General features: G+C 42.6%; 1 protein-coding gene across 6 annotated transcripts in view; it reads right to left on the bottom strand.

The window, feature by feature from the left end:
* The window catches only part of Sh (Potassium voltage-gated channel protein Shaker), a 393700-nt gene that overhangs the window by 98177 nt on the left and 280523 nt on the right, over window positions 1-15000 (bottom strand). For 3 of the 6 annotated variants that reach the window (XR_012966862.1, XM_076192496.1, XM_076192499.1), the window contains exon 5: window positions 9282-9411. The exons of 1 other annotated variant lie outside the window; for it this stretch is intronic. Coding sequence is in view for 4 of the 5 variants with exons in the window: in XM_076192496.1 (XP_076048611.1) it covers window positions 9282-9411 (130 nt within the window). In the remaining variant the exon portion in view is untranslated. Of the gene's footprint in view, window positions 1-9281; window positions 9412-10835; window positions 10966-15000 lie in introns of all 6 variants that reach the window. 2 more of the 6 variants (XM_076192498.1, XM_076192497.1) reach the window with 2 other exon arrangements.

Below are 15000 nucleotides of genomic sequence, written 5' to 3'. Positions count from 1 at the left end.
AGGGTGCGAATGAAAGGAGACATGAAAGGAGAATGAAAGGAGGAAAGAAGGGAGTCAGAGTTCGACAAAGTCGCTTCAACAAGACTGAAGAGGAAATAACGACAGCCACACACGTGAAGGGACAAACGGAAAAAAACGGCGAAAATAGGGAGCTTAAAGAGCTCTCCTTCTCGGCGAGTGAGGAGAGTTCCTGCGGTGGAAAAAGAGGAGAGTAATTTCAGGGGAGAGGAGAAAATATTCTCCCTGTTAAAGAACGAACATGGTGAAAGAAAAAAAAGGAGGACGACAGCATTCGTTGGGTAGGATATTGACAAAACAAAAGTGAAGAACAAAGAACACTATGACTTCGGACAGCTAGATGAAGCAATGTCAAATAGATGAGGTCACCATGGACGAGGTACAGGAACTGGTGGGGACGGCAATAGTGATGATGGTAATGGTGGTGGTGGTGGTGGTGGTGGTGGTTGAGGATATGGAAAGCAGTCACTATCACAGCGATCCACGAGGGGCTGATGGGGAGAAAGGTAGAGGATATAAAAGCAGTCAAGCACACGCCGGTTCAGGAGGGGGCTTGAGGGGGAAGAAGATTCCTTAAGGGGACAAGAAAGGAACTTGGAGGTAGACAAGCACCAAGAGGATTATACTGGAGGCAGAAATAGACACAGAGGCAGAGGCGTCGGAGTCTCCGGAGGAAGAGGAAGAAGAGGAAGAGGAGGAGGAGGAGGAGGAGGAGGAGGAGTAGAAGGAGGACGGGGAGAAGGCGGAGGTAGTTCTAAATTAGAGGTTCAGGTCGGATTGGATAGGATGGGGAGGCTGGTTGAGGTTTACGGCTGTGCTGTCGGCTGCCATATCTCAATGGCCCATAAGGGACGCCCTCACGCTCACCCCAATGGCCCTCCTCTCTTATCTTCCTCTTTCTTTTACTTGCCACTCTCTACTTGCCCCACTTCTTCGGCTCTTTTCACCCGGCCTTGCCCTCTCTTTCTCGTCCCCCCCCTCCTCCTCCTCCTCCCCCTTCTGGTCTTCCTTCTCATACCCTCCTCCTTCCTTCCTTCCTCTCTTCACCCCCTCCTCCTCCTCCTCCTTCCCCTGGTCTTCCTCCTCATACCCTCCTCCTCCTTCCTTCCTTCCTTCCTCTCCTCACCCTCCTCCTCCTCCTCCTTCCTCGGTCTTCCTCCTCATACCCTCCTCCTCCTTCCTTCCTTCCTTCCTCTCCTCACCACCCTCCTCCTCCTCCTCCTCCTCAGGCTCCTCCTCCTACTTCCCTCCTTCTCCTCCATCCCTCCTACTCGAGGTTCCGTGTTGACCTACAAACCTCTGTCTCTCTGTGCTAACATTCCGTGTCGCCTCGCACTGTCTCGTCTACTTTGAACATTCAAAGGCGATGCTTCTTTTTCTTAATACTTTCAGTCTTGGGTCGCCATTGCCGTTGTCACGGCCTCCGCCACCACCATCAAGATCATCGCCACCACCACCACCACCACCACCACCACCACCACCACCACCACCACCACCACCACCACCACCACCACCACCACCATTACCACCACCACCACCACCACCACCATCACCACCACCACCACCACCACCACCACCACCACCACCACCACCACCACCACCACCACCACCACCACCAACACACCACCACCACCACCACCACCACCACCACCACCACCACCACCACCACCACCACCACCACCACCACCACCACCACCACCACCACCACCACCACCACCACCACCACCACCACCACCACCACCATCACCACCACCACCATCACTACCACTACCAAAGCCACTTATATTTTTGTGTTGAGTGCTCCTTTTCCAACTTCAACTCCTACTCTTACTCTTATGCTATTCCTCCTTCTCTTCCTCGATAAAGAGAGACACAGGACCATCACAGCCACCTCAGCCATTGAATGATGACCAAAATCCTCCTCCTCCTCCTCTTCCTCCTCCTCCTCCTCCTGCCAACACTCTTGTCCCTCTGTGTTGCCATTCCACGGGCTCCTCTTTCCTAGCACCGCTTCCCCTCTTTTCGTCCTGCTCTCTCACAGGAAAACTTTTCCTTCTTCCCCTCTGCCCCCGTTTCTTTACTTTTTATCCTTTTCCCTCCCCCCCCCCCTCTCTCTCTCTCTCTCTCTCTCTCTCTCTCTCTCTCTCTCTCCTGCTGCTGCTTCTGCCACAGATACCAACTCCTTTTCCCGGCTTCAACTCCTACTCTAATTCCTCTCGGCCACAGTCTAGGGGATAACAACGGCTAAACTCTTTCCAATAACCTTTTACAATTTCTTGCACCACTCAAGGACGCTGGTCCTCCCTTTTGTGTCCCTGTATCTCGCTAAACAACCGTAGCCCCTGGTAGCTATCAATCAGCTACACAGATTATAATTCATCTCCCCCGGCGTCTTAGGCCTGAGTCGAGTCCACCTAGGTGGCGTGGAGGTGGTGGACTGACTGCAAGGAGTCTGGTAGGAGCCATAAATATTTTAGGCTATATTCTTAAAATTAAACGAAAGACTTTTCCTTATAATATGAATGCTCGAAATTCCTGTTATTTGTTTTGGGATACATCATTGTTACTGGTTGGTTTTATATATTCTTATCATGAAACTTATGTGACGAAAGATGATGAATGATAAGAAAAGCAGTAGAACCAACCCTGTCGCTCGGTCCAGTGAGGCGGCAAGCAGGGCTGCCAACTGTCCCTCCTTGGCAGACAAGGAAGGAAAATTCCCTCCTTTAGTTTGGAGGGTAGGGACATTAGGGTCATGGCGTGGGTGGGGCCGGCCGGGGGAACAGAGGAAAACCAAAGGTTTTGCAAAGAGGAGGAGCGGAATGGGGAGAAAGATAGGGAAAGGTGGAGACAGATTTCTCTATTTGTGTAATGGTTATGAAATGTAAAGAAGAGAACGAGGGAAGCAGAACTCAAGTTGGAAATGTAAGAGTGGAGGAAATGCTTAGAAATAAGCTGGAAAGGGATAGAACAGGTGGACAACCTAGAAGGATGAAAATCACAGTACACTACAACACGACCCAGGGAGGACCTAAACTAGGTAATGACTTATAAAGTAGCTATAGATAAAATTTACTGTAAAAGATCAACTACATGATGGAAAAGCAAAATAACGTAAGCCCAGTGAATGGAGGGTTGGTGAAAGGGTAGGTCAGAGGACAGATGGACGAAGAGGTCAAATATGAACCAACGAAATTATTTTTTATAAAAGGGATAGTCCAGAACTCACGTCAATATAAATGAAAATGGAAAAGAATCAACTGCGTTTAATGTAAGATCACTCCAATGGTGGATTGAATGGGAAGGCACGGAAATAGCTACCAAGAAAAAAGGAAGAAATAAAGAAATAAAAGACGATTCGCGTATGAACAAAAGAACAAAATCAAGGTTTCTTTTCGATGTAGTAGAAACATCTGACGTTGACGATGAGAAATCATAATTCATCATAAAGGGTCAGACGTAAAAAGTAATTTTCTCCGACTAAATACTTAGCCTCTAAGAACTTATGGAAGTAGTCGATAGAAAAGTAAAAAAAAAAATATCCAAGCTTATGGTAAAAGCCACTAAGAACATGTTTTTGAATGTGCAGATAATAGATACTTCTACTTTTAGATGTGCTGTGTATTACTGTTAGCATATGTGTACCATGTAAATATACACAAATACAAACGTAGCATGTATAAAATCATACATATGTATATGCATATATATATATATATATATATATATATATATATATATATATATTTACACACACAAACACACACACACACACACACACACACACACACACACACACACACACACACACACACACACACACACACACACACACACACATATATATATATATATATATATATATATATATGTATAATACAACATTGGTATCCAGATTCATTGTGAAAGTAATTTGAAATCTATGTTAGAATGACTTGAGTACTGCACGATAATTAGAATTACTTTGAAATCTAATATGATCACATAAGAGGGAAGTAATAGAACATTGTTCAGGTTTATAAAAGAACTTTACAAAAAAAAAAAAAAAGGAACACTAAGTGATGGGACTATGTAGATGTTTGTAATGTCTACGTAACTGCATAACTGAGGCACTACGGTGGGACGTAGACAAAAGAACGCTTGAACATAAGAAGGAAGGAGACTCCAAGAGACCATAAGCCCTACACTAGGCAGTTCCATGTCTATTACCACCTGTCATTCCCATCCATAAAGTTGTCTAACCGTTTCTTAAAACAACCTATTAGTAAACCAATTCTTGCTCAAATGATTAGGAAATGAAATATTCATTGACTGAAAAAAATACAGGATGGCAAGATGGAAGTTCCCGCAGGTATCATAGGTACAACACCTGAATATTCACACACCCAACAACTACAAAAACAAAAACGAAAAAAAACAAACACTGTAGCAACTTTAGTATTATGTTGGATAAAAAATTCCGCGAGAACTTGTTTCAAGTGCTGCATCAGTATGATTATTATTGGACTTTTCTTGGTGGCAATCTTCCTGCAATGTTTCAACAGTGCAATCATAAGTGTAATGTTCCTGCATTTCTCCTGGTAATATTGCTACAGTGTAGGCATAAATGTAATACCCTCTGCAAGCATTGGCAATGTTGCTTAATATTGCTCGTTGGCTGGGTAAGGACCTAGCAGCACGACAGAAACTCTGAGATAAGGACGAATTTACATGGGAAAAGGAAAGCCCTTAACTGAAAGGAGAAATTAATAGATGGAATGAAAGATGCATTACTGGGATGGAAATCACGCGATTAAAACAAAGAAGCAACGGAAAATAATACTCGATTCTATAAGAAACAGACTCTCAACCTGTTTTCTCATACACCCGCTTATGAACTGCTGTTCATCGACTTGCTGAAGACAGCTTTAACACTAAATAGAATCATCAGTCATTCCTTAACTATCACGCATTTTTGATTTATGGTCACGTTTGGGAGATCCTTATTTCTCTAGAGATACAGGAACCCCATGTCAAGGCGATTTGCTTTAGGGCAATGGTTCCTAACCTTTTCTGGCTTGAGGCAACCTTGCCAAGCCTTTCAGAAGTCCCCGGCACCCTTATTAGAAAATCTAAATTCTAGTTTGTCAGTATTTTGTTGATTCAACATCAGTGTAACAAAATTTTGTCCCTGGATGATATGAAAATACTCATCTTGACACTGATGCTGATATAATGAACAAAAATGGATGACAGAGTCTGTAATATGAAAATTATTTTTGCCCTCAATTTTGGCGCCACACTCAGTTGATCTCACGGCAATCTTTGGTGCCGCGGCACACCGGTTGGGAGCGACTGCTTTAGGGTGTTGACTACTAACAAGCATGACATGGGTGGACAACGTGAAGAAGAAATAATTAGCTTAAAGAATACCTTGTGTCTTGAAATACCATACATTAAATTTTGAATATTATAAAGAAAATCGGAGACATCACTGCATGTGAAACGTATACTTAAGAAAGGGGAAATCTATTCAATGAACGTGATAAACAAAGGATATGGAAAATAATTTTTCATCATGAAAGAATTATCAGAAGTGTAACAAACTCAAAAGCAAACAAGCTGATATGTAACCCTAGGAATCATCCGATTTTTCAATGTGTTGGTAATACTAAACCTCTGCGCAAACTAGGTGTATGTATGTATATACATATATATATATATATATATATATATATATATATATATATATATATATACTGTATATATATGTATGTATATAAAAGTATACATGGAATAACTCCCTATCTGTTAATTGGCAGCTGGATTAGCTAAACTTCCTTTGACAGCAGTTCAATCGGACTGCCACTTCCTCACATCTTGAAAAGCCAATCTATGCGGAGTTCTCGTGGCTATCTTATGTGTTACTATTATCTAGGCATTGTAGATTTCTATATCTTCATTTGGTGCGAAATAATCAAATAGCTTTATTTCCTCGATGTACAAAGATATACGATTGTACACAAACGTTGCTCTTACTGGTTGCAGAAAAAAACTATATGCACGATGCAGGCCATCATAAATGATATAACACCTAAAATAAGGTAAAACATCAAGATGACTGAAAGCAGAAATATACTTTGCACATATCAGACAGGCTGACAGACAGACAGACATACAGACATACAGGTATACAGAGGCAGAAAGACGGACACACATATAGACACACTGATGCATAGAAAGAGAGAAGAGAGAGGGAGAGAGAAAGAGAGAGAGAGAGAGAGAGAGAGAGAGAGAGAGAGAGAGAGAGAGAGAGAGAGAGAGAGAGAGAGAGAGAGAGAGAGAGAGAGAGAGAGAGAGAGAGAGAGAGAGAGAGAGAGAGAGAGAGAGAGAGAGAGAGAGAGATATAGAGGAAGAGAGAGACAGAGACAGATAAAGAGAGAGAGAGAGGAAGAGAGAGACAGAGACAGACAAAGAGAAAAAAATTGGATAAATGAGAGGAAAACTGATGAGGACAAATTACAACTCTTGACCCCAGCAGCACATGAGGAAGGCCATCCTTCAAGAAACACGGCAGAGAACAGAGGAGAAGTCCAGCATCCACCCCCCACTGCCTCGCAGCCACTCACACACAAAAGAAAGGCGATACGATGTCCCTCTAAGGTTCGCAAGGGAATGAAATGGGGCACATTTGTACGCCTCCAAGCACTTCAGAAGCTGGGAGCAAGAAAGAGGTCCTCTCCCAACCTTCTTCTCTTCTATTCTTCTTCCCCCCCTTCCTTCTACTGCGGTAAATGTGAAATGTGCGTGCCTGACTTCCTACTATAGGTTGTTCCCGATGGGCTCAAGAAACGTTTTGTCAGTCACATGTAAACGTACTCGGAATTTACAAGCATAGTGACTTCAGAACCTCAGTTATTGAAATGATGAATGGAGACATTGTAGACGATGAATTGAATAGCTAAAGTCTAACGGTCTAGGAAAGATAAAGGAGAATATAACTGTGTGGTGGTGAGGAGTAAAATAACTAGGTAGATAATGAACTCTTTCCTAAAGAAGCGTGGGGACCACCTTTCGGTTGGGGTTAGAATTAAGACTAAAAAAAAGAAAGGTTGAAATATCATTAGATAGTACACAAACCTAATAAAGTAACCCCCCTACATAAAAAGAAAATAAACTTGGCGTAACTAAAACATAAAAAAAAAAAGAATCGAGGGCGACATTGAAGTATGTCCTGTGAGGCGTGGAATCGGTCGCCACCCGAACCCTTACCTAACCCTGGCCGGGAGCCACGCGACATGACCGGCAAGGTCGCCGGCTGCGCGCGCACATATGGCGATGGACATAATAGAAGAAAAACCCCTAAGAAGATAACGAAACGTGGACAGGGTGTGGGGAGAAGAGGGCAGGGAGAAATTCTCGAGGTGCAGGGAACGATGATGATGATGATGACGAAGGAATGACAGATGCTGGTAATAAAGATTACTGAAGCGACCATGTCGACGATGCCACCTATTGGTAAAATCATGGGGTCTAAAAGCGTCGACGACAGACGGTTGTTGTGAAGTCGAAGGTCTCGAAAGCTGTAGGCAAACCCTCAATTTTTACTCGAAGCAGTACTCCCATAATCCCATTTATTTTTTTAATTACTCTGCTCATAATAACGACAGCACTAGTAACATTAGTAAACATAACATTTGGTCATGTAAAACATAGATATCAGTTGCAGTGTTAATGGTCATAAATTATGGGTATGTGTATACAGTCATGATGTCGGCACATTTAGACAACGGTAACATTAACGTTAATCATGATAGTTCTGTTGAAAAAAAATATTGCTTCAAGAAATATTAAGCATTATATAATGATATGTGAGACATTAAAAATTGAATAAGTGAGACAAAGGTACAGATAAAGACACACAATCATCATTAGAACAAAAGTCAAATAATACAATACAAGTTTTGTGAGGGAAGCACGGTGGTGATTAGATGCAGAAGGTTGTCTTAAATGGAATGATTAGTAGACAGGTGAGAGTTACAAGATAAGGTGGTGTTCAAGAGAATGTGCATCTGTAAAATAGGTGATCTTCAGGACAAAGAAGAAATAAGGATCATATGGCAGAGATACTACCCTCTTACAGGTGGCGTCAAGATAGTGTAGATGGTTAAACCTGTGTTTTATCATTTAAAATTCAGGTCATGCAAAAAAGTTGCGAAAGTGGTAAAGATATTGTCAAAATGTCATAGGAGGTACTCGGGTAGCATAGATATTGGTGTGGGACACGTGTTTATGAAGTGCAGGTGGCTATGGACTTGTCCAGGTGGAGAACATATGTTCTGCACAACTGTGGGGTGACAGCTGTGACAAAAAACTGACAAAAGTAACGTACAGATACTGACAAAGGTGAGAAGTACTGTGAGGGAAGTGAGGCTGAGGAAGAACCTATGGTGTATGTAGAAAACCCGACTCGGGGTAAAGTAGTATTTGGTTTACAGACAGATGGAGTTAAGGGCGATACATTGGTGTAGGTATGACATCAGCATCGATATTCACAACATGGGTTGTAGTATTGATAAGAATTTCAATCACAGTAGTAGAGCCAATAGTAAGAATAATACAATAGGCATGATAATTATAGTTATAATAGTAATACTAAAGTAATATCAGAAGTAGTAATTATTCAGACTGAAGAGTTGTTACAATAGTAATTGCGATAGTAAAAATAGCAGTAGTTGTAACTATAATATTAGGCAAGAACATTAACAGTATTAGTAGTGGTAGAAGGTTGATATAGAAATAGTAGCATTAGTAACAGGAACAGGCATAGTGTGATAGTAGCACTAGCAATAGATCTATATGTAGCAGCATTTAAGGACTTACTTCTAGCAGAAAGGTGTTGTAAGAGTGTAACAATATAAAAAAAAAAGTAAGAGCTGCGACACTAGAAGCAGAAATAAGTGCCGGTGATAGTACAGTACTGTTAACATCAGCACCAAAAGCAAAACTGAACGAGGGAATTGGAAAAAAAAGAAAGTAGAGGTAGAAAGAGCAAGAGCAGTGTCAATAAAGACAGTAGTAGTATTGGTAGTGGCAGTGAAAGTAGTTGTAGAGATAGAGAGAGGAGTATTAAGTAGTAGATATAGTAGTAAAATAGTCGTAGTAGTAATAGATATAACAGGAGTAATAAGTATAGTAGTGGTAATAGTAGTAATAGTAGTAAAAGTAGTAGTAGTAGTAGTAGTAGTAGTAAGAGTTGTATCATGCATGAGCAGTGTCCGTACGTCATATCTCCATAGCCCACGGTCGTCATGGTAACCACGGCCCACCAGAAGGCATCGGGAATAGACTTGAAGAAAGACTTTTCTGAGCCTGCCTCGGCGAAGTACACAGCACTTGAGAAGAGTACCACACCTGGAAAAGGAACAGACACATTGAGGCTGTGCTCTTCAGGGAAGTGTCCTCGGCGCATTTCTCTCGGGGCATAGGGGGGTGGGGAACGGGGCATGTTGTGTAGGTAAAGCCCCTGACAAATCCAAGATTCCCCAAGGGCTTCACGCATCTTTTGTAATCAATGATCTTTTTCTTTTTTGAGTTCGTGAAATTTATCTTTTCCGGAGGATGAGAACCCGCGGCGCAAGAAGCCCTCGGACACTTGGACTTGCAGAGACTTCAACCCTCAAGTGTCCCCCACCCCGTCCGCGCCTTCCGTGAAGAGCTACGCCCCGGCTGCAAAGGAGCGAGGGCGTGACAAGAGCATAAAGGGAAAGATAGTGCTAGAGATACAGAGACGTTCCAGCAGCAGCAACAACAACAACATCGACACCAACATCAACATCGACAACAGCTACGACAGCAGCGACAGGAGCAGCAGCTGCAGCACCAGCGTCAGTAGCACCAGCAGCAGCAGCAGTAGCAACAGCAGCAGCAGCCTCCTCCTTAGGGGTTTGTGACTCTGAAGGATGAAGGACGTGAGGCAGGAGAGAGTAAAAAGGGGAGGGGAGTGATACAGAGGAAGGGAGGGGTGGAGGATTGAAAAAGGAATAGATGGGCGATAGGAAAAGGGGATGGATAAGAGAGAAAGAATGTCCAGAGGTACAGTTGAATGAATAAGGACAAGGTAGAGGACAAATGCAGAGGACTAAGTAAAGGAAAGGTACAAATCACAGAATGAGGAAAGGTAAACGAAACAAATGGCGAGAGAGTGCGAGCAAATTACGCTCAAGGAAGAGAAAAAGAGTCAACACGAGCGTCAGTAAAAAAAAAAAAAAAAAAGATTTATAGTGATAGGAAAAAATAATAAAATTACTTAGGAAGATTTAAAAAGTAGAAAAAAAAAATAGAAAGCAGGATTTAAAGGAGTAGGTAAAGGGGGAGGTAGTCAATACATAAGAAGTTGGCGACCCAGAACAAAATGAGTAGGAGGAGGGGAGAGGCTGGAGAGAATGAGAAGGACGAAGAAGGGTTAGGGGGAGTGAGGGGTGAGGGACAGCCATGGATAGGATAAAGAAGGGAAGTTGATGGAGAGAGGGGGAGCGGAGTAGAGGAAAAAGAAAGAGGAGGAGGAGGAGGAGGAGGAAGAGGAGGAGGAAGAGGAGGAGGAGGGGGAGGAGGAGGAGGAAGAGGAGGAGGAGGGGGAAAAGGAGGAGGAGGAGGATGAGGAGGACGAGGAGCAGCATATGCATCTGCCGTTGGCCAATGTTTGCTTGTATCAGTGTATATGTACAATGTTAACGTATACGCGTGCTTATATACGCTCCCGTATAAGTTTCCTTGTGTTTGTGTGTGTGAGCGTGTGTATTTGTGTGTTTTGTGTAAGTGTGCATGTTGTGGGTTACCTCATGTCTCCATAGCCCACGGTAGTCATGGTAACCACGGCCCACCAGAACGCGTCCGGGATGCTCTTGAAGCAGGACCTCTCAGATCCAGCGTCGGCGAAGTACACCGCAGAAGAAAACAGGACGACGCCTGCAAGACACAAGGCGCCGTGACCTCGGCAGATGCCGGCCCTGATCTCCCCGGGCGCCGCGCCGCCTCAAAGCATACCAACAACAGCAAAAAAAAAAAAAAAAAAAAAAAAAAAAAAAAAAAAAAAAAAAAAAAAAAACCACACACAAAAAACCCAACAACAGTATAGGCAGCTAAACCCACACTGCCACCTTGATCCGGTCTCCGGGACGGAGACCACCGTAGGTATTAAAATAAAGAATATAAAAAAAAGACATCCACAAACAATAATTATAATTTACAAGTAAGAATGAAACATGCAACAACGCGACTGCTTGCAGTCTTCAGTGTAACTTTAAGCCTGTGACTGAATCTGAAACTAAACCTTTATTAGATCCTCAATCAGGAAAACTCTTCACCTTCGTTCAGGCCAGAGACTCAGCGCCTTCATCCTAGCATGCAATACACAGCTGCTATTAGACCGTTTACATTGGCTGGGGAATAAGAAAGCCTCAAAATGTTTGTTCAACAAGTCTTCTACCAAATCCCTTATCATATCAAGAAGATAAACCAAAAAACCAGGTCAATCACTGACTTGTACGTGCTGATTCACGACCACAGGCATTCAACAGAGACACATCATACATTCTGTACTAAATACAAATTATGTTTCCAAATCTACTTCATTCAAATCTCTATAGTTTCAATCGTAACATTCTAACGCATCTACGCCGCCTTTCGAAATAATACATTTCGTCCTGAAATCTCGCCATCCTTCGAATTAAGATCTCAGAAGTATTGCAGAAAGGACGTATCCTGGATTCCAAGAGCATTCTCATTTATTTCAATCGAATCCCAAGTCCCACTTGAACGCTTTGTATTTGAAGTCCAACTTGGCGCCAACCCTCGTCCTTCAAAGAGACAGGTTTTTATTATCCAGTTAACTTTTCGCCTTCCAAAAATCTAAAAATATTCTTCAACTAACCTTACATTAAATAAAAACAAATAAAAAACGCGTACCTTTCAATCATTACCTATCCTAAAAAGGCAGTCTGTCATCCATCCTATTTCATATTTGAAGAGCTCGAAAATCAACACTTTATCTTTTAAATATAACTTTAAATTATAAATAGCCTTTCGTCTTCAACAGAAACCGAAAAACCCTAAACATTATCGCATTCCTACCCTAAGTGTTAACTAATGCTATACAACCGAGCTCTTTATGAATACGTACTCTTCATAGATTTCTATTTGTTCCCAATTTTTATTCAACCCTTCTACAGCCGTTGGCTAAACAGTTCGTCTTTTATCCAGGATATAACTTAGTCATTAATTTTTACTCAGATCTTCTACCTCACATGTAATTTTGATCGTATCTAACCTTCGGTCCTCACTCAATTTCACTCAAAAAATAGGACTTACTAGTCCTGCCAAGTGGTTCTCTCTCTCTCTCTCTCTCTCTCTCTCTCTCTCTCTCTCTCTCTCTCTCTCTCTCTCTCTCTCTCTCTCTCATCCCTTAATGGGGAACAGATATGAATAACGCATGAACAGATGCATATAGCAAATCATTCAGACAATCGTCCCCGGACTCGAACCGAGGCTTGCGAGAAAGCAAAGCCGACGCTATACCAAATGAGCTATGGAGACTCTAAAGTTCTCCAACCTGGGAATTCCGATAGCTCAGTTGGTATAACTCCGGTTTTGCTTTCTCGCAAGCCTCGGTTCGAGTCCGGGGACGACTGTCGGAATTATTTGATTGACATCGCCGTCACTGGTGATTCTTTTGAGTTGCATATAGGTTATAGTGGTATTGATTTATGGGAAGCTGTTTCAAAAGTAGCAGTTGTAGGGACCCAGGCCACGAAATAAAAGACTGCTATCACGCCGTCCTATATCCGAACCCTCATACACCACCATGTCTGTGTTAGATTAAAACTCTTAAGTCACCTGTACATACTCTGTTTCGCCCACCTGTCAAAATACACCCATGAGCTTTCGTTTCGTTTATGACTGTCATCCATAAGATTTCAAAAGCCACACAGGTGTCCTAATATTTCCTAACAGAACCGGATTAGTAGGCTATCGACTTCCATACTACATTTCAACATTATATTACTGATCGCAGCATCTACAAAAACATGACACTATTTGCTACCCAAACTCTGGCACTCATCGATTACTAAGGCCGCTAGATATAAACACTCATAAAACTTGTTTAGGTTCTCATTAGGTACGATAACATGTGTACATATACACTCCATCAGTCATTTATATAGGTCTTCTCTGCCAGACTATTTTTTTTTTCACTTTTATAAGCTGAGTATGCCGTCTGTCACTGGCATTGCGAAGCTACGGTGACGCCGTGTTTTATCATTATTTCGTATGTCAACAGCCTAAGTTGTCAAAAATGGTGAGGTAGGTCCCTCGTTCTGGGCTGATAAGTTCGTTAATGGACAGAGAGGTCCTGTCACGTTACATTCATTCAGGATGCGTTCATGGGTCTGTATCTAACCGCATGATGGACAAAAGTTCGAGTTAGACTTTCAGACTTCCCATTTTTTCGTGCTTTCTGCAAAACGGCCAACACCTAATCATAGCATATCTAGGGTTCCCTGGCAGGGTTGAACGCCATGCTATTCATCTCAGTCCTATCACCTCCACAGTACTTGTGCCACTTATCACGTCTACCAAAGTAAATGTAAAGGCAAAGGTTCTGTTCCATATACTCGTATCTGGCACTGGGCGTTCACACGGGCGCCAATCGATTGGGCCCCAGTCACCTATCAGCACCTTAACAGTGACAGTAACCACTCGGAGCTTGAATGGGGAACATTACTCCTGTCTTGATTGGGGCTTAAAACAGCGGCCATAGGAACAGAGGCCCGGCGTGCTGCTTCCCACGCCGCCCAACAACAAGGTTAGGTTATGCAAGTTACGTCCATGGGCTTGATGGCGCAATCAATGCACCCACCCTAATAATAAGCCCTATTCTAGGGCTTCCATGGGCCTAAGGTCTCCCTCAAGAGCCTCCTTCAGGGAACAAGGACATTGGTCGGTGTCTCTATGGCGTCATTTCCCAAGGAGGAACTTCTCTTTTGATTTGACGACGTCGAAGGAGAATGTTCTCTTATCTTTTTGACGATGTCCTTGTTTGCCCGTGAAGAGTTTTTTAAATATGCTATGGCATTATTTGAAGGGGTTAACAATAGAATTAACGTCAAGAGAGATCCAGACGTTATTCTTGCCCTTTAACAATCTGAGCTTTGATGTATTGATCAACCCCACAACTTTGTGACATGCATCTGGAGTACTAACGCACGACAACCTTTTTGGTAAACATTGAAGCCTGTGGGTACACTGAGTAAAATAATGAAGTTAAACCATCTTGGGTGAGGGTCTGTTAATATTACTGGCAGTGCAATGAACTTGCAAACTCATTCAACCATTTTTTGCATAAAAGTCTTCATCTCGGCAGTTGTCAACGTTGTGGTTCTATTATCACACATCTAGAGTTTGTTCAAAACACTGCACCCTCCAGGAATAAATAGCAGTGACTAACAACTGGAGAATATCAATAGAATTTTCATGTTCAATTTGAATATAACATCCTGACAAGTGCCAATCCATTTCATTCTGCTTAATGAAGACCCTAAAGTGAATGTAATAATCTAGACACTGTTACAGTGACTTAGAGGCAGATCACAAAATGCTCTAATTTCCGAGTTCCTTCAGCGTTTCTTGAATCCCCCAACGTTCTAATAAATCGCGTACGGTAAAGTACCAAGTGGTAATGGTATCATGGCACGTTGTTGCGTAACTTGTCGAGAGAAAAGTCAGACATTTTTATTCAGATAAGTGGCGGATTCAGTTCTGAACGGGATCTGTACTGATCGAGACCGCATTTGAGGTTGAGGTCTGTCCGAAGCTATTCATCTGTTCCTCGTGACATCAAATTCTTAGGGGTGCTTCGTCCCGATACAGTCTCGTATACAAGTACAGCCACTAATGTCTGTCACACATATCCTTATTCTCGTATGATGTATGATTTTTCTTCTA

The sequence above is a fragment of the Oratosquilla oratoria genome, chromosome 11, assembly GCF_046742065.1.
Source record: "Oratosquilla oratoria isolate Oo_2021 chromosome 11, ASM4674206v1, whole genome shotgun sequence".
Lineage (NCBI taxonomy): Eukaryota > Metazoa > Arthropoda > Malacostraca > Stomatopoda > Squillidae > Oratosquilla > Oratosquilla oratoria.
Note: the sequence above shows the minus strand (reverse complement) of the source record. Positions and strands in the feature narration are given on the sequence as shown.